The sequence below is a fragment of the Oncorhynchus masou genome, chromosome 27 (genome assembly GCF_036934945.1).
Source record: "Oncorhynchus masou masou isolate Uvic2021 chromosome 27, UVic_Omas_1.1, whole genome shotgun sequence".
NCBI classification, from domain to species: domain Eukaryota; kingdom Metazoa; phylum Chordata; class Actinopteri; order Salmoniformes; family Salmonidae; genus Oncorhynchus; species Oncorhynchus masou.
This window is the reverse complement of record NC_088238.1, coordinates 58946089-58972034: the sequence shown is the minus strand read 5'-3', so window position 1 is coordinate 58972034 and position 25946 is coordinate 58946089. Positions and strand designations below refer to the sequence as shown.

At 45.3% G+C, this 25946-nt stretch overlaps 1 protein-coding gene across 2 annotated transcripts; it reads right to left on the bottom strand.

Annotated features, from left to right (window-relative positions):
* Nucleotides 1-4076: 4076 nt before the first annotated feature.
* Nucleotides 4077-25676, bottom strand: per1b (period circadian clock 1b). 2 transcript variants are annotated; one of them, XM_064940781.1, is made up of 12 exons: nucleotides 25533-25676; nucleotides 18109-19329; nucleotides 17369-17951; nucleotides 16412-16836; nucleotides 15860-16128; nucleotides 15513-15616; nucleotides 8559-8717; nucleotides 7895-8170; nucleotides 6898-7721; nucleotides 6591-6768; nucleotides 5782-6140; nucleotides 4077-5633 (listed from the first exon to the last, which is right to left on the bottom strand). In XM_064940781.1, exons 2-12 carry the CDS (start codon nucleotides 18853-18855, stop codon nucleotides 5433-5435), a joined length of 4125 nt encoding a protein of 1374 aa, XP_064796853.1. In that variant the 5' UTR covers nucleotides 18856-19329; nucleotides 25533-25676; the 3' UTR covers nucleotides 4077-5432. The 2 variants fall into 2 exon arrangements, with proteins under 2 accessions (XP_064796853.1, XP_064796855.1); XM_064940783.1 differs by lacking the exon at nucleotides 8559-8717.
* Nucleotides 25677-25946: the final 270 nt, after the last annotated feature.

Sequence of the window (25946 nt, the reverse complement as noted above, 5' to 3'; positions counted from 1 at the left end):
ACTGTAACTTTCTTTGTTTCACGGAAACATGGCTCACTCGAGACACGCTATCGGAGTCGGTACAACCACCTGGTTTCTTCACACATCACGCCGACAGAAACAAGCATCTCTCTGGTAAGAAGAAGGGCAGGTGTGTTATGCCTTATGATTAACGAGACATGGTGTGATCATAACAACATACAGGAACTCAATTCCTTCTGTTCACCTGACCTAGAATTCCTCACAATCAAATGCCGACCGCGTTATCTACCAAGGGAATTCTCTTTGATTATAATCACAGTCGTATATATCCCCCCAAGCAGACAATCGACGGCCCTGAAAGAACTTCATTCAACTCTATGTAAACTGGAAACCACATATCCTGAGGCTGCATTTATTGTAGCTGGGGATTTTAACAAGGCTATTCTGAAAACAAGGCTTCCTAAATTCTATCAGCACATTGATTGCGCAACCCGGGCTGGTAAAACCCTAGATCATTGTTATACTAACTTCCGCGATGCATATAAGGCCCTCCCCAGCCCTCCTTTCGGAAAAGCTGACCACGACTGCATTTTGTTGCTCCCAGCCTATAGACAGAAACTAGAACAGGAAGCTCCCGCGCTCAGGTCTGTTCAATGCTGGTCTGACCAATCTGATTCCACACTTCAAGATTGCTTCGATCACGTGGATTGGGATATGTTCCACATTGCGTCAAACAACAACATTGACGAATACGCTGATTTGGTGAGTGATTTTATTAGCAAGTGCATCGGCGATGTCGTACCCACAGGGTCTATTAAAACATTCCCCAACCAGAAACCGTGGATTGATGGCAGCATTCGCGCAAAACTGAAAGCGCGAGCCACTGCTTTTAACCTCTTGAAACTCTGGGGGCAGTATTTCATTTTTGGATGAAAAACGTTCCCGTTTTAAACAAGATATTTTGTCACAAAAAGATGCTCGACTATGCATATAACTGATAGCTTTGGAAAGAAAACACTCTGACGTTTCCAGAACTGCAAAGATATTGTCTGTGAGTGCCCCAGAACAGGAGCTACAGGCAAAACCAAGATGAAACTGCAATCAGGAAATGAGCAGGATTTTTGAGGCTCTGTTTTTCATTGTTGGTAATCAAGCCTACCACTGTAGTGTCGTCTGCAAACTTGATGATTGAGTTGGAGACGTGCATGGCCACGCAGTCATGGATGAACAGGGAGTACAGGAGAGGGCTTAGAACGCACCCTTGTGGGGCCCAAGTGTTGATGATCAGCAGGGTGGAGATGTTGTTACCTACCCTCACCACCTGGGGGCGTTCTGCTAACCGTGTGTATGTGACAAATACAATTGGATTTGATCTCTTTGTCCTGCCTGTGACATCGTGTTACAAAGATTCCTATCAACCATTGTTGATTTACAACATAGTATTCATTTCCACATATCTGTAAGGGTTTTTCTCTGGTGAAGGAGAAGCGGACCAAAATGCAGCGTGGTGGTTATTCATGTTCTTTAATAAAAGAAACTAGACATGAAATAACTAACAAAATAATGAATGAAAACCTAAACAGTCCTATCTGGTGTAGACACAGAGACAGGAACAATCACCCACAAACACAGTGAAACCCAGGCTACCTAAATATGGTTCCCAATCAGAGACAATGACTAACAGAGTTTTCAACCGCGGAGATTTGTATAAACCTTGCTGTCTGTCTCTCTGACATTTGCAACATTGTTTTAATATTCAAATTCGATGCTCCTGCTGTCCCATAGTAATGAACGTGTCGGGAGGAGACAGACAGGAAGGCAGCTTTTCTCAGCCTGTCAAAATCATGAATCAGCTAGTAGAATTTTATAGATATATATAAAACGATATATCCCCCAAACACTGGCTTCGAGGGCAGTCTCATTTAAATGTCACACAGCTGTTTTTAATAGGAATGTCTCAAGTGTTCCACGTGGATGCTATGTCTTACGTTAAGTCATTGTTACGTATGTCAATTGAAAAAAGTTCAAACGAACCTAAGTGTAGCTAGTTTGCAGTCAGAATTCTCGAGGCTGTAATCGCTGCCAAAGGTGCTTCAACAAAGTAAAGGGTTTAACTATTTATGTAAACGTGATATTTCAGTTTTTCATTTTTTTGTAAATTTGCAAGAATGTCTAAAAACCTGATTTTGCTTTGTCATTATGTGGTATTGTATGTAGATGTATGAGGGGGAAAAACAAACTATTTAATACATTTTAGAATAAGGCTGTAATGTAACAAAATGTGAAAAAAGTCAAGGGGTCTGAATACTTTCCAAATGCACTGTACATCTTGCGGAAGGATGAAATAGTATGAATAAATTCATCAAAATAATGTTTTTAATTAAAATATGTCAATCATTATCTGAATATGTTGGTAACCCGTTGGATAAAAGTGATAATGCCCTCGAAGCCGGTATTTGGAGGACATATTGGCAGTTTGCTGACCCTCAACGCTGTGCCAATATATCCCCCAAACACTGGCTTCGAGGGCATTCTCATTTAAATATCACACAGCTGTTTTTTAATAGGAATGTCCAAAGTGTTCCACGTGGATGCTGTGTCTTACGTTAAGTCGTTGTTACGTAAAACAACACGAGGACACAGCTAGCTAATCTATGGGACAGAGTTATCACACCCCAGAAAAAAAAAGTCTGGTTTGACAGGCTCAGTGAATGTGTATGGGGTGAATGGGTTTGAGGAGACACTATAGTGGAACAGCAGGCCAGATAAACCCCTACTCTAGTTGGGGGGGATGGGAACCTCAACTAAACACCACCCTACTAAAGTCTCCCTACCAGTAGCAGCGCTGCACACCACAGGAGGCTGGTGGCCCCTTAATTGGGGAGAGCGGGCTCGAGTTAATGACAGGAGCGGAATAGGTGGAACGGTATCAATCCATTTGGGTCCTTCCTGGTCATCATTATGAATCTTTCTCCCCTCAGCAGCCTCATGTGGTCCTCTCAGGAAATGGCTGCCCCTGGCCTTGAACATGTGGTCCACTCAGGAAATGGCTGCCCCTGGCCTTGAACATGTGGTCCACTCAGGAAATGGCTGCCCCTGGCCTTGAACATGTGGTCCTCTCAGGAAATGGCTGCCCCTGGCCTTGAACATGTGGTCCACTCAGGAAATGGCTGCCCCTGGCCTTGAACATGTGGTCCTCTCAGGAAATGGCTGCCCCTGGCCTTGAACATGTGGTCCACTCAGGAAATGGCTTCCCCTGGCCTTGTACATGTGGTCCACTCAGGAAATGGCTGCCCCTGGCCTTGAACATGTGGTCCTCTCAGGAAATGGCTCCCCTGGCCTTGAACATGTGGTCCTCTCAGGAAATGGCTTCCCCTGGCCTTGAACATGTGGTCCTCTCAGGAAATGGCTGCCCCTGGCCTTGAACATGTGGTCCACTCAGGAAATGGCTGCCTGACCTGGCAGGAAATTGAGCATGTGGTCCTCTCAGGAAATGGCTGCCCCTGGTCCTTGAAACATGTGGTCCTCTCAGGAAATGGCTGCCCCTGGCCTTGAACATGTGGTCCTCTCAGGAAATGGCTGCCCCTGGCCTTGAACATGTGGTCCACTCAGGAAATGGCTGCCCCTGGCCTTGAACATGTGGTCCACTCAGGAAATGGCTGCCCCTGGCCTTGAACATGTGGTCCTCTCAGGAAATGGCTGCCCCTGGCCTTGAACATGTGGTCCACTCAGGAAATGGCTGCCCCTGGCTTTGAACATGTGGTCCACTCAGGAAATGGCTGCCCCTGGCTTTGAACATGTGGTCCTCTCAGGAAATGGCTTCCCCTGGTCCACTCAGGAAATGGCTGCCCCTGGCCTTGAGCATGTGGTCCTCTCAGAAAATGGCTGCCCCTGGCCTTGAACATGTGGTCCTCAGACAACCTCTATAACGATGAGCAAAACAAACTCTAAAAAAGAAGATAACAAATACATACATATATTGATATTGTTGTTGCTGTCTGAGATGTTGAAACTGGGTTTATAATACCTTGTCTAAAGGACCTGTACAGACAGTATGGGTTAACAGGTTACACCCTGAGTCAGGTGCAGTACAGAAGAAGACAAGTCGTGAAACATTGGATATCAATTTCATTTATTTACTTTTTTTTAATACAAAATAATAATTATTAGGAAATTAAGCTGAATATCACAATCACTAGTACAGTGCCAAAGAGAGGCGAGACAGTCGAACGATATTCTCTAAAACCTCTTTGGAGCTGAACAATGTTCTGCTGTGTTGTTCAAACTCCTTTCAAACCAACCAATCAGAGCATTGCCGATCTGGTTTTCCGTATTCCCGAATCCTTGTGATGGATGCCTCCAATCAAAAAAAAGTCTGTTCTCTTTGTTGCTATGGAAGCTGGAAGTTTTTACCTTGTTCAGTATCCTGTTGACTGTTTTCATAGGAAAAGATTAGATGTCTGCAGCAAAGTTTCATGGACCGTTTCACCAACAGGGTGACCATAATGCCCAGCCAATCAGGAATGAGAACAGCGGTCTCACATGTTCAACTGTCACTCCGTTGTCCAGAGTGACACCTCATTCAATTGTGTTACCACAGAAACACCCACGTCTACTCCCCTGAGATCAGAGGGTAACTTTGATTTTCTACATGTTTTGTTTTTGACCAAACACAAGACCATTTCAATTTCTTCTCGGAAAACAGTATTTACAGTGATATAAAATATACATACGGCTTTAAAAAAATTAAGTAAACCTGCCCGTGTAAATGTTGTCTTAATAACTGACTTATATAACAAGCATTTGTTTTAAGTGAAAAAAAATATGCAGAAAACAAAACAATTTACAACAGTCCCTGGTTATCAGAGAAAACCTCCCAACAGAGAAAAATAACCAAGGGGTCCCCCTCTCTCCCTGTGAAATGAATCCTCCCAACAGGAACTAGAACTGTACAGGAGAAACCATTCTATCCCAAAACGGGAGTAGACTTGGTGTGAAATAAAGTGGCCATTTTGTAACACATTCACACCTTTAACTTTAGTGTTTCTTATTAAATTAACATGTTCAATAAATACACAAAGGAAAAATATATATCGGTGTGTACAATCCAACGGTACACTGATTTGAACAGTGTGCTGTGTCGCCCGTTCTTTCAAGGCTTTCTGTCACGACGACGGTCTCTCTCACAACCACTGGTGATGGAACACACAAAGCGGACCGACTGATTGGACCCAGAGTCCCAATTGATTTGACCGCCAGCCAATAGGGACACTGACATGGCAGCAGTCCCAGCTAATATAAAAAGAATGCACTTCGATTACCCACAACCGCCTGAGAACAAAATGTCTCGAGTCTCTCGGATTAGCGTCGGACATTTTGAGCCTGGAATTTTTCATCTCTTCAGCATGGAGTCTGTCAACTGGAAGAAACATTCACAATAACTTAAGTGTTCCTGATCCCTCCTCAACCTTTCAGTGGGTCATGTAGGTTTCGCCAGCCCTTGATTTCTTCTCCCCCATTGGCCAGGTCACTTCCTGCTCCTCTGTTGTCATTTCCTGGTCGTTGCCCTGTGTTTCAGAGTGCGCCGCATGCTCCTCCTCTTCTCTGCGAGCCTCTCCTCCCTGGTCCACGGTGCTCTCTGGTAAGGGGGAAGACTTGCACCCCATACATGCCTGAGAGGGAGGTGTAGAGGAAGGTTAGCTGACAACCCAAACACTTCCTGTATGATCACTTGTGGATGAGGTCATATGGCTGTAGGTCTAAGTTCACATAAAACAAAACCAATAAAGTTACGTTTGTACGAGAGGGGAGGGTGCTTACCGAGACGTTGATGGCGCGGGGCAGACGCCCGGTACGTATCCAGGGGTGGACCTGGCTCAGTTCCCTCTTCTGGTCCTCAGTGAAGCGGGGCTGGTGTTTGTGCATGGCCCGCAGGGCCTCGCGGTCCTGCCGCAGCACCGTCTCCCTGTCCTTGGTTGGCAGCTGGTAGGTCATCATCACCTTGTGGTCGGTGTTGGCCATGAGGAGCCAGATGGGATCCTGCAGGACACACTTAATCAACTGCTCCTCCCTGTCTCCCCCTGCTCTGCTGCCACCTGCTGGCTGCTTGCGGGAGTGGTCGTTCTCTGACGAGTCGATGCTGCCAAAGTACTTGCTGGTGCGGCTACTCCGACTGCGACCTGGGAGAAGACAATAGAAGAAGTTGTTATAGGTCAGACCTGAACCCACTGGAGTTTTTAGTGTGAACAGTATTTCCTAGTGATTGGGGTATTCCACTTTATGTTTGAGTGACAGCTAGAAGATTTGACATTCCAAACATTCTAGGTGACATTTACCTAGCGATGTAGGCAGTAATAGAATTATTATTTTTTTTTTTTGACCTTTATTTTACTAGGCAAGTCAGTTAAGAACAAATTCTTATTTTCAATGACGGCCTGGGAACAGTGGGTTAACTGCCTGTTCTGGGGCAGAACGACAGATTTGTACCTTGTCAGCTCGGGGGTTTGAACTCGCAACCTTCCGGTTACTAGTCCAACGCTCTAACCACTAGGCTACCCTGCAGCCCCGATCCAAATGCCACCGTGTTCTGTTCCATTTGCCAGGTCAGGCAGTATTGAGGGGTTACTCACTAGTTCCAGGGCCTGAGGAGCTGCAGCCATTGGACACAGTGCCCAGGGAGTCAGAACCCGACCCAGAGGACGCGGAGCCTGAGGCAGCTGAGCCGGTGCCTGAGCGGGAGTCCTCTTGCAGGAGCAGGTCCAGTAGGTCACTGGGGGTGGATTCACCATCCTGGTTGGAATCATTGGCCTAAAGAGAGAGAGAGAAAGAGAGAGAGAGAGGAGAGAGATATGAGTTGTAATACCTCAGCTAGAAGTATTAAGTTCAAACTATAATGAATTCAATGTACATTCAGAGATGACATCTTTTTCAACTCACGTTCTCCTTGGAGTCATCTGGCGATCTCCCCCGAGTCCCTTGTGAGGGGATCGTGGCCTGTTGCGCGGAAGCAGCCAGCGCCGTGGCGACCTCCGGCCGGTTGCTAGGCGACTCCTCCACAAGCTGCAGCAGGTTGAGCGGGGAGGAGCAGCGAGAGTGGAAGAGGGGTGACTCTGCACCCTCCTGGTCGACTGGTACTTGACTACATGACTGAGGGGTGCTGGACCCAGAGGCTGGCCGTTGGGTCTGGATAGGCATGGCAGTTTGAATGAGCGAGGGCATCGTAGGCATGGGGCATGGCATGACGTTGGTACCGGGGAAGGGGAAACCAGCGCTGGGGTTGAAGAATTGCTGTGGGCTGGGGGTAACCATGGCGACTCCTGGCTGGGGCATGGTGCTTCCCATTGTGTTTATGTCTGTGGTCATCTGGGGGAGGTTGGGGTGAAGCTGTGGGAACATGTAGTTGGGCAGCACCAGGGCCATCATAGGAGGCACCATCTGGTTCTGTATGGGCTGGGAGAGAGGAGGGTAGACGGGGTACATGGGGAGCGTACCCGAGGGGTAGGGCACAGAGGGCAGGCTGGCCTGGGATCCTACGGAGACGGGCCAGGAGGATGTGGTGGGAGGCCCCAGGGGCATCATTGGGAGGGTGTAGGTGGAGCTGGGGGGGGAATTCATGGGGACGACGTTGGGGCTCCGGAGGGGTCCGGTCAGGCCTAAAGCCAGAGGGCCCCTCTGTTCTGAGGACTCCTGCTGCTTCAGCCTCTTGGCTCCACGGCGACCACTGCTGCCTCCAGCTGCAGGGTAGTCAGGGGAACACGCTCCTGAGAGAGAGAGAGAGAGAGAGAGAAAGAGAGAAAGAGAGAAAGAGAGAAAGAGAGAAAGAGAGAGAGAGAGAGAGAGAGAGAGACATAAGTTAAAGTTTCAGTGCTGTTGACCCGAGTTTAAAAAAAATCTAGTTAATAAAAAAAAGTGTTGTTGAGAAGTGCATTTTTACTTCTGCGGCGGGCGTTGGTGTTGGGGAGCGAGCAACGCAGGGCCGAGGATGGAGCAATCACCCTCAGCTGGCTCAGGTCACTGAAGCGACAGAGGAAGGCTTGCTCCTCCTGCTGCGTGTGAGCAGAGAGCACCTCCTTGGTCAGGCCACCTCCTCTCCGGCTGGGTGGAGAGGTTGTTTTGGGCGGTGGAGGGTTAATGATGGCGGTCGGTGGAGACCTGGTCGTGGTGGGAGTGGCTGGCATAGGAGTGGGAGGAGCATTTTCCATGACAACGTCTGTGTAGGAGAAAGAGAGGAGAAAGAGAAGGAGGAGACATTATAGCCAGTTTCAGAAAAAACACTTGACAAGAGGAAAGGCTGGACTCGGCGGCTTGAGAGAGAGAGAGAAACAAAAAGGTCACGGAGAAAAAAACAAACAAGCTATAAAAAACTAGATGGGGGAAGAGATAGATGGAAACAAAATAACCACAAAAGACAAGACAGAGCGACGACAAGCAACTACAAGTTACTATCAAGTAACTGTGAGAGATTCCATGGACAGACACTGGTGGCAGAGAGAGACTCCCGTGACAGACCACTAGTGTGACAGGAGTGGTATAGTAGACAGACCACTACTACAGTCCAGGCCAGGAGACAAGCGTGGCGGCCATGGTGTCTTTCCCACCTGACTCGGGGGGCTTCTTGTCTCCCACGTGGACGATGGTACTGCTGAAGCTGCACTGAGAGGTCACTGAGGCTACACTCTTCGCCTTGTGGCTGTGCATGGCCAGGGGGGGTACCCCCGCTGAGTCCCCAACCAGGGTGACTGAGGTAGCTGGACCACCTGTAGCACCACACACACACACACACACACACATGCAGCAACAAGCACCCAACACACACACACAGACGAACGGACAGGCCTCGGTGAGTCAATCGTACGGATTGCTCTCGTGGTAAAACCCCGCACCCTCCCCAATTCAGCGTGTCACGACAAGCAGGCCTTTATAGAATAGACAAAGTTACATTAAGAGTCCCCTCGCTCTCGCTCACTCTTGTTCACTCTCTCTTTCACACTCGTGTGTCCGTTTCTCCTGTGGACTGCAGTGACCAGAGGTCTAGTCCAAGTCTAATATACCTGTAGGGTAATCTGGTGTACAGCATCTATCTATCTAATATACCTGTAGGGTAACCTGGTGAACAGCATCTATCTATCTAATATACCTGTAGGGTAACCTGGTGTACAGCATCTATCTAATATACCTGTAGGGTAACCTGGTGAACAGCATCTATCTATCTAATATACCTGTAGGGTAACCTGGTGAACAGCATCTATCTAATATACCTGTAGGGTAACCTGGTGTACAGCATCTATCTATCTAATATACCTGTAGGGTAACCTGGTGAACAGCATCTATCTATCTAATATACCTGTAGGGTAACCTGGTGAACAGCATCTATCTAATATACCTGTAGGGTAACCTGGTGTACAGCATCTATCTATCTAATATACCTGTAGGGTAACCTGGTGTACAGCATCTATCTATCTAATATACCTGTAGGGTAACCTGGTGAACAGCATCTATCTATCTAATATACCTGTAGGGTAAGTTTTTAGGAAAAGATCTATACAGTATCCATCTATCTAATATACCTGTAGGGTAACCTGGTGTACAGCATCTATCTATCTAATATACCTGTAGGGTAACCTGGTGTACAGCATCTATCTAATATACCTGTAGGGTAACCTGGTGAACAGCATCTATCTATCTAATATACCTGTAGGGTAACCTGGTGTACAGCATCTATCTAATATACCTGTAGGGTAACCTGGTGTACAGCATCTATCTAATATACCTGTAGGGTAACCTGGTGTACAGCATCTATCTAATATACCTGTAGGGTAACCTGGTGTACAGCATCTATCTAATATACCTGTAGGGTAACCTGGTGAACAGCATCTATCTAATATACCTGTAGGGTAACCTGGTGTACAGCATCTATCTAATATACCTGTAGGGTAACCTGGTGAACAGCATCTATCTAATATACCTGTAGGGTAACCTGGTGTACAGCATCTATCTGATATACCTGTAGGGTAACCTGGTGTACAGCATCTACCTATCTAACCTGTAGGGTAACCTGGTGTACAGCATCTATCTATCTAATATACCTGTAGGGTAACCTGGTGTACAGCATCTATCTATCTAATATACCTGTAGGGTAACCTGGTGAACAGCATCTATCTATCTAATATACCTGTAGGGTAACCTGGTGTCCAGCATCTATCTAATATACCTGTAGGGTAACCTGGTGAACAGCATCTATCTAATATACCTGTAGGGTAACCTGGTGTACAGCATCTATCTAATATACCTGTAGGGTAACCTGGTGTACAGCATCTATCTATCTAGTATACCTGTAGGGTAACCTGGTGTACAGCATCTATCTATCTAATATACCTGTAGGGTAACCTGGTGAACAGCATCTATCTAATATACCTGTAGGGTAACCTGGTGTACAGCATCTATCTATCTAATATACCTGTAGGGTAACCTGGTGTACAGCATCTATCTATCTAATATACCTGTAGGGTAACCTGGTGTACAGCATCTATCTATCTGATATACCTGTAGGGTAACCTGGTGTACAGCATCTATCTATCTAATATACCTGTAGGGTAACCTGGTGTACAGCATCTATCTATCTAATATACCTGTAGGGTAACCTGGTGTACAGCATCTATCTAATATACCTGTAGGGTAACCTGGTGTACAGCATCTATCTAATATACCTGTAGGGTAACCTGGTGTACATCATCTATCTAATATACCTGTAGGGTAACCTGGTGTACATCATCTATCTATCTAATATACCTGTAGGGTAACCTGGTGTACATCATCTATCTAATATACCTGTAGGGTAACCTGGTGTACAGCATCTATCTATCTAATATACCTGTAGGGTAACCTGGTGTACAGCATCTATCTAATATACCTGTAGGGTAACCTGGTGTACAGCATCTATCTAATATACCTGTAGGGTAACCTGGTGTACAGCATCTATCTAATATACCTGTAGGGTAACCTGGTGTACAGCATCTATCTATCTGATATACCTGTACTGCTCCCTGTCTCCCCTGGGTAACCTGGTGTACAGCATCTATCTATCTGATATACCTGTAGGGTAACCTGGTGTACAGCATCTATCTATCTAATATACCTGTAGGGTAACCTGGTGTACAGCATCTATCTAATATACCTGTAGGGTAACCTGGTGAACAGCATCCATCTATCTGATATACCTGTAGGGTAACCTGGTTTGACAGCATCTACCTATCTAATATACCTGTAGGGTAACCTGGTGAACAGCATCTATCTAATATACCTGTAGGGTAACCTAGGGTGTACAGAACATCTATCTATCTAATATACCTGTAGGGTAACCTGGTGTACAGCATCTATCTAATATACCTGTAGGGTAACCTGGTGTACAGCATCTATCTATCTAATATACCTGTAGGGTAACCTGGTGAACAGCATCTACCTATCTAATATACCTGTAGGGTAACCTGGTGAACAGCATCTATCTATCTAATATACCTGTAGGGTAACCTGGTGAACAGCATCTATCTATCTAATATACCTGTAGGGTAACCTGGTGTACAGCATCTATCTATCTAATATACCTGTAGGGTAACCTGGTGTACAGCATCTATCTAATATACCTGTAGGGTAACCTGGTGTACAGCATCTATCTATCTAATATACCTGTAGGGTAACCTGGTGAACAGCATCTATCTAATATACCTGTAGGGTAACCTGGTGTACAGCATCTATCTATCTAATATACCTGTAGGGTAACCTGGTGAACAGCATCTATCTATCTAATATACCTGTAGGGTAACCTGGTGTACAGCATCTATCTAATATACCTGTAGGGTAACCTGGTGTACAGCATCTATCTAATATACCTGTAGGGTAACCTGGTGTACAGCATCTATCTAATATACCTGTAGGGTAACCTGGTGTACAGCATCTATCTGATATACCTGTAGGGTAACCTGGTGAACAGCATCTATCTATCTAATATACCTGTAGGGTAACCTGGTGTACAGCATCTATCTAATATACCTGTAGGGTAACTGGACCCAGAGGCTGGCCCTGGTGAACAGCATCTATCTAATATACCTGTAGGGTAACCTGGTGTACAGCATCTATCTATCTAATATACCTGTAGGGTAACCTGGTGTACAGCATCTATCTAATATACCTGTAGGGTAACCTGGTGTACAGCATCTATCTATCTAATATACCTGTAGGGTAACCTGGTGTACAGCATCTATCTATCTAATATACCTGTAGGGTAACCTGGTGTACAGCATCTATCTATCTGATATACCTGTAGGGTAACCTGGTGTACAGCATCTATCTAATATACCTGTAGGGTAACCTGGTGAACAGCATCTATCTAATATACCTGCCAGGGTAACCTGGTGAACATCATCTATCTAATATACCTGTAGGGTAACCTGGTGAACAGCATCTATCTATCTAATATACCTGTAGGGTAACCTGGTGTACAGCATCTATCTAATATACCTGTAGGGTAACCTGGTGTACAGCATCTATCTAATATACCTGTAGGGTAACCTGGTGTACAGCATCTATCTATCTAATATACCTGTAGGGTAACCTGGTGAACAGCATCTACCTATCTGATATACCTGTAGGGTAACCTGGTGTACAGCATCTATCTAATATACCTGTAGGGTAACCTGGTGAACAGCATCTACCTATCTAATATACCTGTAGGGTAACCTGGTGAACATCTATCTATCTACTATACCTGTAGGGTAACCTGGTGAACAGCATCTATCTATCTGATATACCTGTAGGGTAACCTGGTGTACAGCATCTATCTAATATACCTGTAGGGTAACCTGGTGTACAGCATCTATCTATCTACTATACCTGTAGGGTAACCTGGTGATCAGCATCTATCTATCTAATATACCTGTAGGGTAACCTGGTGAACAGCATCTATCTATCTAATATACCTGTAGGGTAACCTGGTGTACAGCATCTATCTAATATACCTGTAGGGTAACCTGGTGTACAGCATCTACCTATCTAATATACCTGTAGGGTAACCTGGTGTACAGCATCTATCTATCTAATATACCTGTAGGGTAACCTGGTGAACATCATCTATCTAATATACCAAAGGGTAACCTGGTGAACAGCATCTATCTATCTAATATACCTGTGGGGGTAACCTGGTGTACAGCATCTATCTATCTAATATACCTGTAGGGTAACCTGGTGAACATCATCTATCTAATATACCTGTAGGGTAACCTGGTGAACAGCATCTATCTATCTAATATACCTGTAGGGTAACCTGGTGACAGCATCTATCTAATATACCTGTAGGGTAACCTGGTGTACAGCATCTATCTAATATACCTGTAGGGTAACCTGGTGAACAGCATCTATCTATCTAATATACCTGTAGGGTAACCTGGTGTACAGCATCTATCTATCTAATATACCTGTAGGGTAACCTGGTGTACAGCATCTATCTAATATACCTGTAGGGTAACCTGGTGTACAGCATCTATCTAATATACCTGTAGGGTAACCTGGTGTACAGCATCTATCTAATATACCTGTAGGGTAACCTGGTGTACAGCATCTATCTATCTAATATACCTGTAGGGTAACCTGGTGAACAGCATCTATCTATCTAATATACCTGTAGGGTAACCTGGTGTACAGCATCTATCTATCTAATATACCTGTAGGGTGACCTGGTGTACAGCATCTATCTGATATACCTGTAGGGTAACCTGGTGAACAGCATCTATCTATCTAATATACCTGTAGGGTAACCTGGTGAACATCTATCTATCTAATATACCTGTAGGGTAACCTGGTGTACAGCATCTATCTAATATACCTGTAGGGTAACCTGGTGAACAGCATCTATCTATCTAATATACCTGTAGGGTAACCTGGTGTACAGCATCTATCTAATATACCTGTAGGGTAACCTGGTGAACAGCATCTATCTAATATACCTGTAGGGTAACCTGGTGTACAGCATCTATCTAATATACCTGTAGGGTGACCTGGTGAACATCATCTATCTATCTAATATACCTGTAGGGTAACCTGGTGAACAGCATCTATCTAATATACCTGTAGGGTAACCTGGTGTACAGCATCTATCTATCTAATATACCTGTAGGGTAACCTGGTGAACAGCATCTATCTATCTAATATACCTGTAGGGTAACCTGGTGAACATCATCTATCTATCTAATATACCTGTAGGGTAACCTGGTGAACAGCATCTATCTAATATACCTGTAGGGTAACCTGGTGTACAGCATCTATCTATCTGATATACCTGTAGGGTAACCTGGTGTACAGCATCTATCTATCTGATATACCTGTAGGGTAACCTGGTGTACAGCATCTATCTATCTAATATACCTGTAGGGTAACCTGGTGTACAGCATCTATCTAATATACCTGTAGGGTAACCTGGTGAACAGCATCTATCTAATATACCTGTAGGGTAACCTGGTGTACAGCATCTATCTAATATACCTGTAGGGTAACCTGGTGTACAGCATCTATCTAATATACCTGTAGGGTAACCTGGTGAACAGCATCTATCTAATATACCTGTAGGGTAACCTGGTGAACAGCATCTATCTATCTGATATACCTGTAGGGTAACCTGGTGTACAGCATCTATCTAATATACCTGTAGGGTAACCTGGTGAACAGCATCTATCTAATATACCTGTAGGGTAACCTGGTGTACAGCATCTATCTATCTAATATACCTGTAGGGTAACCTGGTGTACAGCATCTATCTATCTAATATACCTGTAGGGTAACCTGGTGAACAGCATCTATCTATCTAGTATACCTGTAGGGTAACCTGGTGTACAGCATCTATCTAATATACCTGTAGGGTAACCTGGTGTACAGCATCTATCTAATATACCTGTAGGGTAACCTGGTGTACAGCATCTATCTAATATACCTGTAGGGTAACCTGGTGTACAGCATCTATCTAATATACCTGTAGGGTAACCTGGTGTACAGCATCTATCTAATATACCTGTAGGGTAACCTGGTGTACAGCATCTATCTAATATACCTGTAGGGTAACCTGGTGTACAGCATCTATCTAATATACCTGTAGGGTAACCTGGTGAACAGCATCTATCTAATATACCTGTAGGGTAACCTGGTGTACAGCATCTATCTATCTGATATACCTGTAGGGTAACCTGGTGTACAGCATCATCTATCTAATATACCTGTAGGGTAACCTGGTGAACAGCATCTATCTATCTAATATACCTGTAGGGTAACCTGGTGTACAGCATCTATCTATCTAATATACCTGTAGGGTAACCTGGTGAACAGCATCTATCTATCTAATATACCTGTAGGGTAACCTGGTGTACAGCATCTATCTAATATACCTGTAGGGTAACCTGGTGAACAGCATCTATCTAATATACCTGTAGGGTAACCTGGTGAACAGCATCTATCTATCTAATATACCTGTAGGGTAACCTGGTGAACATCATCTATCTGAAGGGTGAATGTACCTTTTTCATTCCCAGCGGTTTCCTGTTGTTGTTTGTCTTCGTCCGATGTGGACGTGGCAGAGGACGAGCCAAACTTCCTCTTCGCGTTACAGCCGTCCAAGAACCTGGGAGGGGAAGAGGAAGTGACAACATAAGTTCACTTCATGAAGTGCACTTGATTTCAATTTAGGATTCAAACCATGAATAAAATCACTATTAAAACCACCACTATTCCCATTAAAATTACTATTGAAACCACCACTATTCCCATTAAAATTACTATTAAAACCACCACTATTCCCAGTAAAATCACTATTAAAACCACCACTATTCCCAGTAAAATGCCTATTAAAACCACCACTCTATACCTAATGATGCTGTCCAGACAGTTAATCTGCTGGTAGCTGTAGGCACTGGGGGGCTCCTCCTTCATCAGCTGCTGGGTGTTGAACACCAGGGTTTTGGATGGACACACCACCTCCGGGATCAGACTCTTGATGGGCTCCACTTCTCCAGTGGCTCGGAGCGCTGTGACAGCGTGTCGCCGGGACAAGGCTCGGTTGTGAGAGTTGATAAAGATCTGCTGCCCGCTGGTCTTGACCATGTACACGTCCTTACAGATCTGCTGGAACGTCATCTGAGTGAACGACAGGACAACGACGCTCAAAAAGTCAGTGTGTGAATATATGGGGTGGTCGGTAGCCTATCGGTTAAGAGCATTGGGACAGTAACCAAAAGGTTGCTGGTTTGAATCCCCGAGCCAACTAGGAGAAAAATCTTTTCGATGTGCCCTTGAGCAAGGCACTCAACTATAATTAAGTCTGTAAGTCACTCTGAAGAAGAGTCTGCTAAATGACTAACATGATAAAATATGAAGACCTCTGTGAGCGTGTGTCTAGGCTTTTCTTCGTTCCACTCACCGGTTTGTGCAGCGCGACCACGGCTGCCTCCATGGCCTCCATGGCGTTGGTGGACTTGCTGTCGGAGGCGGAGGAGGCCGTGCGTCGGTACTGCTGCTCGTGGGAGCAAGATCCATTTGAGGCCAGGCTGCTGTAGCCCTGCGACCCTCCACTGTGGACCGGCTGCACCAGGAGACGGTGGATCTGCTCGCTCAGCTGCACGATCTCTGGGGCCACGGGGCGGCCCTCACAGCCCCGCAGAGGGGTGAACACGTCCTCGTTCAAGGGGCTGGTTCGGACTTTGTGGCGGCCCACGATGAAGGCCACCTTCCTGCTCCAGGGGTTGATGAAGGAGGACCAGCTAGTGTCGATGGTCACGTACTCCCCACTGCGGGCACACATCCTCATGGGAGAACTGTCAAAGGGCTGGCCTGCAGACTGGAGGACTGGAAGATGGAAGGAAAAGAGGTTAGAATGGAAGAACACTAAACTAGAGAGAGAGAGAAAGAGAGAAAGAAAGAAAGAGAGAGAAAGAGAGACAGAAAGTGAGAAAGAAAGAGAGAGACAGAAAGTGAGAAAGAAAGAGAGAGACAGAAAGTGAGAAAGAAAGAGAGAGACAGAAAGTGAGAAAGAAAGAGAGAGACAGAAAGTGAGAAAGAAAGAGAGAAAGAGAGTGTGAAAGAGAGAGAGAGAAAGAGAGAGTGAGAAAGAGAGAGTGAGAAAGAGAGAGTGAGAGTGAGAAAGAGAGAGAAAGAGAAAGAGAGTGAGAAAGAGAGAGTGAGAAAGTGAGTGAGAAAGAGAGAGTGAGAAAGAGAGAGAAAGAGAGAGTGAGAAAGAGAGAGTGAGAAAGAGAGAGTGAGAAAGTGAGAGTGAGAAAGTGAGAAAGAGGACAGGACAGAATTCAGACAGAATGAGACTAAAATAGTAAAATATGATTGAAAGATGTGGAGGAAGACAGACAATAAAAGGTGTACTTACTCTTCCTATGTATGGCCACCATGATCGGTCTGTCCTCTGGGTGGAGGTAGAGGAGTACAGGGCTACCCACCAGGTCCTGGGGAAGGTAGCCCAACAACGGCACAGCCCTTTCATCTACTTCCTGGAAGAGACAGCTGGGAGTGTGACTGGTGGAAAAGATCCTCTTGTCAGCAGGGATCCTGGGAGCTTCGTATCCGGACTGTACCCGCTCAGCGATGAGCAGGCAGCAGGGCTGGGGGTCTGACGTGTCCAAGTCCCTCAGGGTTAGCTGATAGGGGGTCATGCGAAAGGGGTAGTATTTGATCTCGCCTCCCTGCGCCCGGTCGGCACTGATGCGACAGAACATGGACTTCCCCCGGGTGCAGTCTGTCCGTGGGGACACAGAGCCCATGCAGGTGGCCCAGGCGGGCAGGCGGCAGGGGGCGGTGCTGCTGTAGAAGGTGCTGACGTCTTGGGGAGCCAGCAGTTCGGAGAAGATGGCCCCCTGGAGCCTCTCTGGCTTGCAGCGCAGCAGGGACGAGCCCTGGGGGGAGATGTACACCACTTTGCCTGTCAGGAAGGACACCGCCATGGAAAAGGTGTCCTGGAGGGAGGAGGAGGAGAGAAGGGAGAGGAAGAGTGTGAGTCAGGAATGATTGCTTGCGAGTGAGTCGACTGCATTACAAAATGTAACTTTCAAAAACAAAAGTGAAATACGTGTGTGAAATGCTTAGTCGTTTGTTTGGAGGATGTCAACGTACTGTATTTTTGAGGGTGTACTCTGAGGCGATGTTGTCCAGCTCCTCAGTGGTATATACAGACAGATCCAGGCTGCAGCCGTGACACTCCTCCACACCCCACTGATGATAGTACTCCTGGTTGGCTCGCACCTGCTTCACACAGTTCAGGGCGTACTGGAGGGCGTCCAGGGTGCTGGAGCGACCTTTGGCCTTGCACTCGGCCGGCAGGCGAACCTTGAGCTCCTTCAGGGCTTTCAGCATCTCCTTCTGGGTCTGGACGCGGGCCGTCTGGTGCTGCTCGTTGCTGCTGCAGCCGGAGGTGGAAGGCGGGTCCTGCTCAGAGCTGGCTGACAGCAGGCTGTAGGCCAGAGAACTGCTGGGTGGAGACGGGCTCTGGGACTGAGAGCTCTTGTTGCTCTCTGTGTTCTCCAGCATCATGCCCGAGTCCTTCTGGCTGGAGGAGCAGTGGGAACTTCTGGACTGGGACCCGCTCCCTCTCTCACTCGACTCCCTTTCCCCGTCATCTGAGCTGGGACCCCTCTGGTCCCCCCCAGACGAGCCACCGGAGCCGGATCCACTTGGAGAGGATCCTCGCACCCGATTGGCCAAGTCCGAAGTTCCCGATTGGCTGCCATGGTTGTTGTTGCTGCCGGGGGAGCTCAATCCTGTTCCCGCCTCCTCCTCCTCTTCTTCTTCTTCTTCATTGGTGCTTCCCACTCGCCCCCAAGGGTCATCGCCAGGGGTGGAGATTGAGTCGTCGTAACTCATAATGGGTTAGGATGAGGCTGGTCAGGCTTGGTTGAGACAAAGCTCTCTCACCAAGTGTAATGTAAGATAATTCTAGAAAAAATGCTCTTTTCCAGTTGATTAGGTGGGACTAGCGTGACTGCAGTTGTGTATCGTGATTGGTTGATTGGTTGATAAAAGACTAAGGAGAGAAAACATTGTTTCTCCTGAAAATTAAAAAAAAAAAAATGTTATATTAGTTTGCGCTGAAACCCTCCGGTCAAGTGCTAAAGGGTGAGGGATCCACCCGCGGTTTTCCACCCGCAGAAGAGAGAGATAATATTCCGTTAACAAAGTAGACCAACGTGATTCTCACAGAGGGACTGATCGAGAGATGCTGCTGCTTTCGCTCAAGAAAAGACGGGGAAACAAGAGAAAATAACAGGTCGCTACCTCTCCCTTGGAGTCTCCCCTGCACTGTGCCGTGTTGTTGTTCCTCTCTGTGCTACAGGCCACCTGGTGAGGAGAAGGAGAAAAGAAACAACAGGTTAGACTTCATAGTGTGGTCTTCTTTTCTCTCAAGATAGGATTAGTCTGATGTATTGAAGCTGGTCTATGCATTCTGTCAACCTTAGACTGCTTTGTACCAGTACAATATTATCTTGCCTTGTGGGCTTTGTGGGAGGTTTGGCCTACACAGAGAGAGATTATATATATATAAATATAAAATAGTGAGGGGGTCTCCTAGTCAATATTTACAGTGGCAACTCCATAAATCGTTGATAGTGTCTATAAAAAACAATATACCCAAGCTCCTTTGGTGCACCAGGGGGCTCAGAAGAGGCTTCAAGACCTCAAATGGAGGCCACCTTTTCAGTTGAAAGTCAAAGGGAATATCAAATAAACCTATGAGAGGACACCACTGCAGACAGCTGACTTGTACCTCTGTGTGTGTGTGTCCACATCTGTCAATACCTTTCTATTAAATGTTCTAATCATTTTGTGCATCCTTCTGTCCATCTCCCCATTTGTCCATCTGTGTGGGTAAAACAGTCCCCAACTACCCCGGAGTCTGTCAGCTGGTCTGTCTTTGACTAAGAACAGCATGCAGTTTGAGCTGGTTCCTAGCTGCCCAGCATGGATGAGTCTGGCTGTGTGTGTGATTATGTGTGGCTGTGTGCACACATGTGACCAGCACCCAACTGTCAGTCCATGTCCCATGACAACCGGTGCCAAACCAGGCCTCCCTCTAGCTTACAATAGAAAGACCCCCATCTGCAGTCCATCTGCAGTCCGTCTACACCCCGGGAACAGATCTCAATTGCTGCCAGCCAACTTGTCATTTCAGCTATCGTCATTGGTAACCTAATTCTCTTGCAGGACAGGTTAAAGTCTTAGTCTGTCCAACTAACATCATCACTCTCCCAGGGTCGGTGCCATAAAGACTGACAGTTATTCCTGAATGGTCCTTCACCGGGAGCATTGGCAGGCCGGTCCCCTACGCAGGGAATGTTCCTTCTCTAGTTATTCTCCAGAAACCTCTCCCTTAAATCCCAGAAATCCTCAGAACTAGAAGCCCAATGCTGATACACATTTGCCATTCCTTCTCTCTCTCTCTCTCGCTCTCTCTCACTTTCTCTTTCGGGCCAACATCAGGTGGCCTATAATTGGTGTGACGCAGGTAGTGTCGACAGCAGCCAGGTTTAAACCAAGCAGATCACGGTCACTGAAGAGCCGTCTTAGGTCTCAGAGTCTGAGTGAAGGGGCTCAGAAAGAAGCTGATGACTCGGGAAGGATAAGCCTAAATGAGTAAATGCGTGTGTTGAGTGATTAAAAACTTGAAAAACAACAACAACAAGAAAAGAACATCACCTTGGATTACCGGTACACGGTAAAACACAGCATCTTATAAAAGGGAATGGAAGGAGATTGAATGAATCAACTCATAACAACTTGATGGTGTCAACAATAGTCATGTTGGACCAAACCCTGGGTCACCATATGGGGAGGCAGGTAGCCTAGTGGTTAGAGCGTAGGGGCGGAAGGTAGCCAAGTGGTTAGAGCGTTGGGCCGGAAGGTAGCCAAGTGGTTAGAGCGTTGGGCCGGAAGGTAGCCAAATGGTTAGAGCGTTGGGCCGGAAGGTAGCCAAGTGGTTAGAGCGTTGGGCCAGAAGGTAGCCAAGTGGTTAGAGCGTTGGGCCGGAAGGTAGCCAAGTGGTTAGAGCATTGGGCCAGTAACCAAAAGGTTGCTAGATCAAATCCCCTGCGCTGACAAGGTAAAAAAATACATCATTCTGCCCCTGAACAAGGCAGTTAACCCACTGTTCCTAGGCTGTAGTAAATGAGAATTTGTTCTTAACCGACTTGCCTAGTTAAAATGTAAAAAGCTGTTGGTCTGGGTGACAGACAGATCCTTATGTATGACACAACACATCCTGTGCCTCAAATGGGAGATGGATAGAGCCATGCATACTTCCCAGGCTGGCTAACTGTTCCCAGGCGACAGTGGGCAGGCCCAGCCACTCATGTCTGAAGCAGCCACAGCCAGTCGTGCAGTCCCAATACCCCACTCACCTGCCCTAACCCCAACAGGGTCATAATAAGTCAGCATTATTAGGATGATATTATCTATGTGCCCTAACGGTGCCTGCCATTTTCCATGGAGTTAGGGTGTGGTCTATCCCAACTGGATCCAAGCTATATATATATATATATATATAAAAAAAAAAGCTTTTCTCTGAATGAAGAAATATTGGCAGAAAAGATATTGCCTGTTCAAAGCCGTGTAATAATGACAGGAAGTCTGAGAAGGAGTGCGTCAGAGTGGGGAACCGGGAAAACGTTGGCATTGTGCCACTCTAATACAACAACATTGCAGTATTGTGTCCACAAATACAATTTCTCAAAATAAGTGGCAAGTTCCTGCTTACGGCAACTGCACAGTAGTTCAACACACATGCTTTGTTCAAATAACTGTCCCCTTCCCTACAGACCCAGTTTTATAGTTGTAGCCTGACAAAAGCACTTTACAACTGTGGTCTATTCCGGTTATGTAATAAACCATCAGGAACTGAAGTCTAAGTGCCCACCTGCCATCCTGACATGTTTGGTTTTAATTACCCAAATATTCTTCTGATTCTAAATCAATATTTTTTTGGTTAATTTTACCACTCATTTTTTTTTTTTTTACATTAACAGCAGTAAAACAGCCTAGATTTTTGTACAGAATCTGAAAGATAGGAAACATCGTCCCATATTGAGAAATGCATGCATTACAGAGCATCACTCTAACTATAATACATCTAGAGATTGCAAATAAATATAATTCCTACCACAATGTGCAGATGGGTTACAGAGCAGAAACGTGTGTACAGTTATCTTCTACTAATGTTGCTAAGATGTAGCATAGAAGACGACATGGCATGTGGCTCAAAACAATTAAGTTTGGCATGATCACGTGAGCAATAAATAAGGACAAATATTCACGGTTGTAGGTTGAGACGGGCGGGTCCGTTGGTGTCTCTATGAGCGCCTGTAAATTATGTTCCTTGCCTATAACTCCCAGAGAGTGGAGTGAGTTATTAGTGGCACGTCAGCGCTCCCTTCTGCTGCTCTGTTTAAAACACATGATGCACGTGTACTCGGCTGTGCTTTACCCGAGCCTCGCAGGCTGCTCATTGGACAGAGCGCCCAGCCAATGACAGATAACTTAGTACTGTGCATGTTTCTCACAGTCACCGCGCCACTCTGATGAAAAACCAAATGTCCTGCTAAGAGTCCATTTTTTTAAAAAATGACTGATTTAAAAATGTCTTTCCCACAGTAGTGATAAACATATTTATTGAGAAAAAAAAAACATGAATTATGCCTTAAAAAGGAGTGAGTTTTGTTTATTTATTTTCGACAGGGCCTAAAATAAAAAATAAAAATGGAGCTCCCACATGGAAAAATCCTGACAATACATCAACATTGTCAAAATGTGACAACAGGTTACCTACCCCTCCCTCACAAACGTTAGGAGACGAACCTCGTCAGTGGAACAGATACAACCCAGGAGAAGACGTCACATACAACGCATAGGCTATTAAGTCAGGGCTGAGCCAACCATTTCTTAGCAGGCAAAATCCATTTAAAGTCGCAGTCTGAGCCATAATTAGTAGGGCAACCTATAAGACTTTGAATGACCCAGTACTGATGAGTACTTCAAATCTATATATTTCAGCAGGGATAGTAATTTTGTGTGCCATCACACTGTAATTACAGGAGCAATAGATATTATGGCACTATCATTAAAGCTATACCTGAGTGTTGCTGCTTTGGTAGACTCTGCATCACAACGACAAGTCATAAAATACTAAAACTAAATAATGGATTAAAAAACAGCTACCAAAACAGATGAGCCTGAGACATGACTGTACATTTCAAATCACTGAATCAATACGTTTCAAGCAACAGGAGGAGTCGAAGCTGACCGAGACATAGGCTCATCAGCACTGACACTTAATGTAAATGAAATATGCCCAAGCAAACTAAAGCCATCCAATGACCATTAGAGAATAGTGCTCAATAGAAACTGTAAATGTCCTAAAATGTTCAAGCTCATGAGAAAACTGTCAAATCCATTTCCAAAAGATTATTTATTTTCAAAACATTTGCATATTAGATTGATTGGCCGACTTTTCCCACTTGAGCCATTATCACGCATCAAATGCTTTACTTGAGAGCCACGGTGAAGCTGTTAGTTACCTTAGAAACGGTCATAGTTACCCTATAAACGGCCATAGTTACCCTATAAACGGCCATAGTTACCCTAGAAACGGCCATAGTTACCCTAGAAACGGCCATAGTTACCCTTAGAAACGGTCTCTTACAGTGTGACCCAACAGCAAAATTGGTGGACTTACTTGACTATTGTGATAAGACATGATCCGTAAAAGAATATTGCATTAGTGGCCTTACAGTTGTGAAACAGTTGAATTAGCTGGTTATGACCCCCATAACCCTAGAGAAACTGTGAACGCAACAAGTACAAGAAATGTACATTTTACAATCTAAAACGTTTTCCTCAACCTCTACACCAGTCAGTCACTTCACTGATACGCAACCTACCTACTAAACTTTCAAATCTATCTCCCGGCATGCTTTGTTAGCCAGGTGGCTAACTGTCTACCAGGCTGTCTACCAGTGACTTGTTGATGCCATGCAAGAAACAACCACAGGGCGCAATGCAGTAATGGATGTGAACCAACTGGTTTGGTGTAAAATATCACGTGAGAAAACAGGTACACTGGGAAGGACCATTGTTGTTTACGCCCAATGAATTACACAGCTCTCTGAGGTAAACCAAACGTATTCCTCTAGGATAACATGCCGTTTCTTAGAAGAGGCCACCAATAGTGACCTGTCTAGAAAAAACATCCAAAGCTCTAATGAAATCTACAGCCCAGCTCCATCCACACATTCACTGTCTCACCCGGAGAGGTGCATGGCATTTACTGCACGCTGTTGTAGCCATTTGCAGCAAGGATACTGTTTCTAAAGGATTATGTTTTTTCTTCTTCTCAAGATCAGAGATCAAGTAGCGTGTTGGGCCAGTAACCGAGAGGTTGCTCGAGCGAATCCCCCGAGCTGACAAGGTAAATAATCTGTCGTTCTGCCCCTGAACAAGGCAGTTAACCCACTGTTCCCCTTAGGCTCTCATTGAAAATAAGACTCTTAAATAATTTACCTAGTTAAATAAAATGCTGACTCTGAGTCACAGCAGTGTACGAGTCCTTGGCTCTCTCCCTGTCGCCCCCCTTCCCCTCTAGCGATCTGCTGTGTCTCGTCTTGTTTTGGGGTGTCCTCTTTTGGCCAAGTCAGGCCAGCACATTTCGGGTTAGGCTAACGATCGTTTGTTTCAAAGTGCTGAGTGTTATTTTTAATCTAATCTGTTCTGATGTGTCTTTATGGCCACAATTTTTATATTTTTAATACCAGGCACCGTCCCCCGCAGGAGGCCTTTTGGTAGACCATCATTGTAAATAAGAATTTGTCCCTAACTGATTTACCAAAAATAAAATCAACAGGGCACAGCCCCTATTCTGCATCTGATATTCCACCTCTCCCTTTGTAATTCCTTGTCTCTTCCCAAACCTGATTGGCTGGCATGTTCACGAATAGCTACAGTAAACTATCTTGCAAGGGAAAATGTAATACAGTAACAAGATACAGTTAACGTTACAATAAAGTTATACATAACATTTGAATAGATCCTATCACCATAACTAGTTAGACCATTCCTATTATTTTGTGTCAGTCGAAGTCACAGTCAACGAGCCAAAAGCAGCAAAGCCTTCATTGCTCAGTGGATGTATTTGAGCCAGCGTGGTCATGTTAGCTGCCAGGTGATCTTTAGATACATTTGTTTTTACCATACAACTCAGTAATCAACATGTCTTTGTCACATGCTTGTTAAACAGCTGGTGTTGACTAACAGTTGAATGCGTTTACTGGCCCTTCTCATCGATGCAGACAGAAAAACAGATAAATAATATACAAATAATAACACGAAGAATAGATACATTGTGCGACTAACATATATAGATGGAAAGGTATCAATTATCTACAAAAACTGTAAATAAACCGGAAAAATGCGACATAGTTAGTTGGCTAACGTTCTATTCACACACCACTCCCAAAGCGCAAATACTGTTATTGTAAAAATAAAAATATTCTCACCTTTAATTTATCTTGTTTCGATACTGTTCTCGAATAGTCCTTGTAAATAAGTAATGTCTTAATTCAAAAGGTATGGACCATAGAGATACTGGACTTCTCTCCCCTACTTCGTTTCAGTTCTGTCGTACCACACACACGTCGCTTCGCCCATGTCAGTCTACACGCATAGGTACACGTGCCCTGTATCGGTCCCACGGTTTTTTTCTATTGAACAAACTCATTGGCTCCCCGTTAGCAAATACCCTGCCCAGTTACAACCAGGAATGCTCCCATTGGTCGAGGAGAGCGGCGCTTGCCACACGGGACTCTGCTATGCTCAACTCGCACGTTGCGTCGTGCATGCTCTCCGAAACTCAAAACAGACTTGTAGATAAAAAAATAAATAAAAAAAATGTAACCATTATTAACTAGCCA

Coding starts and splice junctions, on each gene's coding strand:
- per1b (XM_064940781.1), bottom strand. CDS start 18,855: ATGAGTTACGACGACTCAATCTCCACCCCTGGCGATGACCCTTGGGGG. Junction 16,129..16,411: donor TGGTCGCGCTGCACAAACCG/GTGAGTGGAACG, acceptor TCGTTCACTCAG/ATGACGTTCCAGCAGATCTG. Junction 6,769..6,897: donor CAGATGACTCCAAGGAGAAC/GTGAGTTGAAAA, acceptor CTCTCTCTTTAG/GCCAATGATTCCAACCAGGA.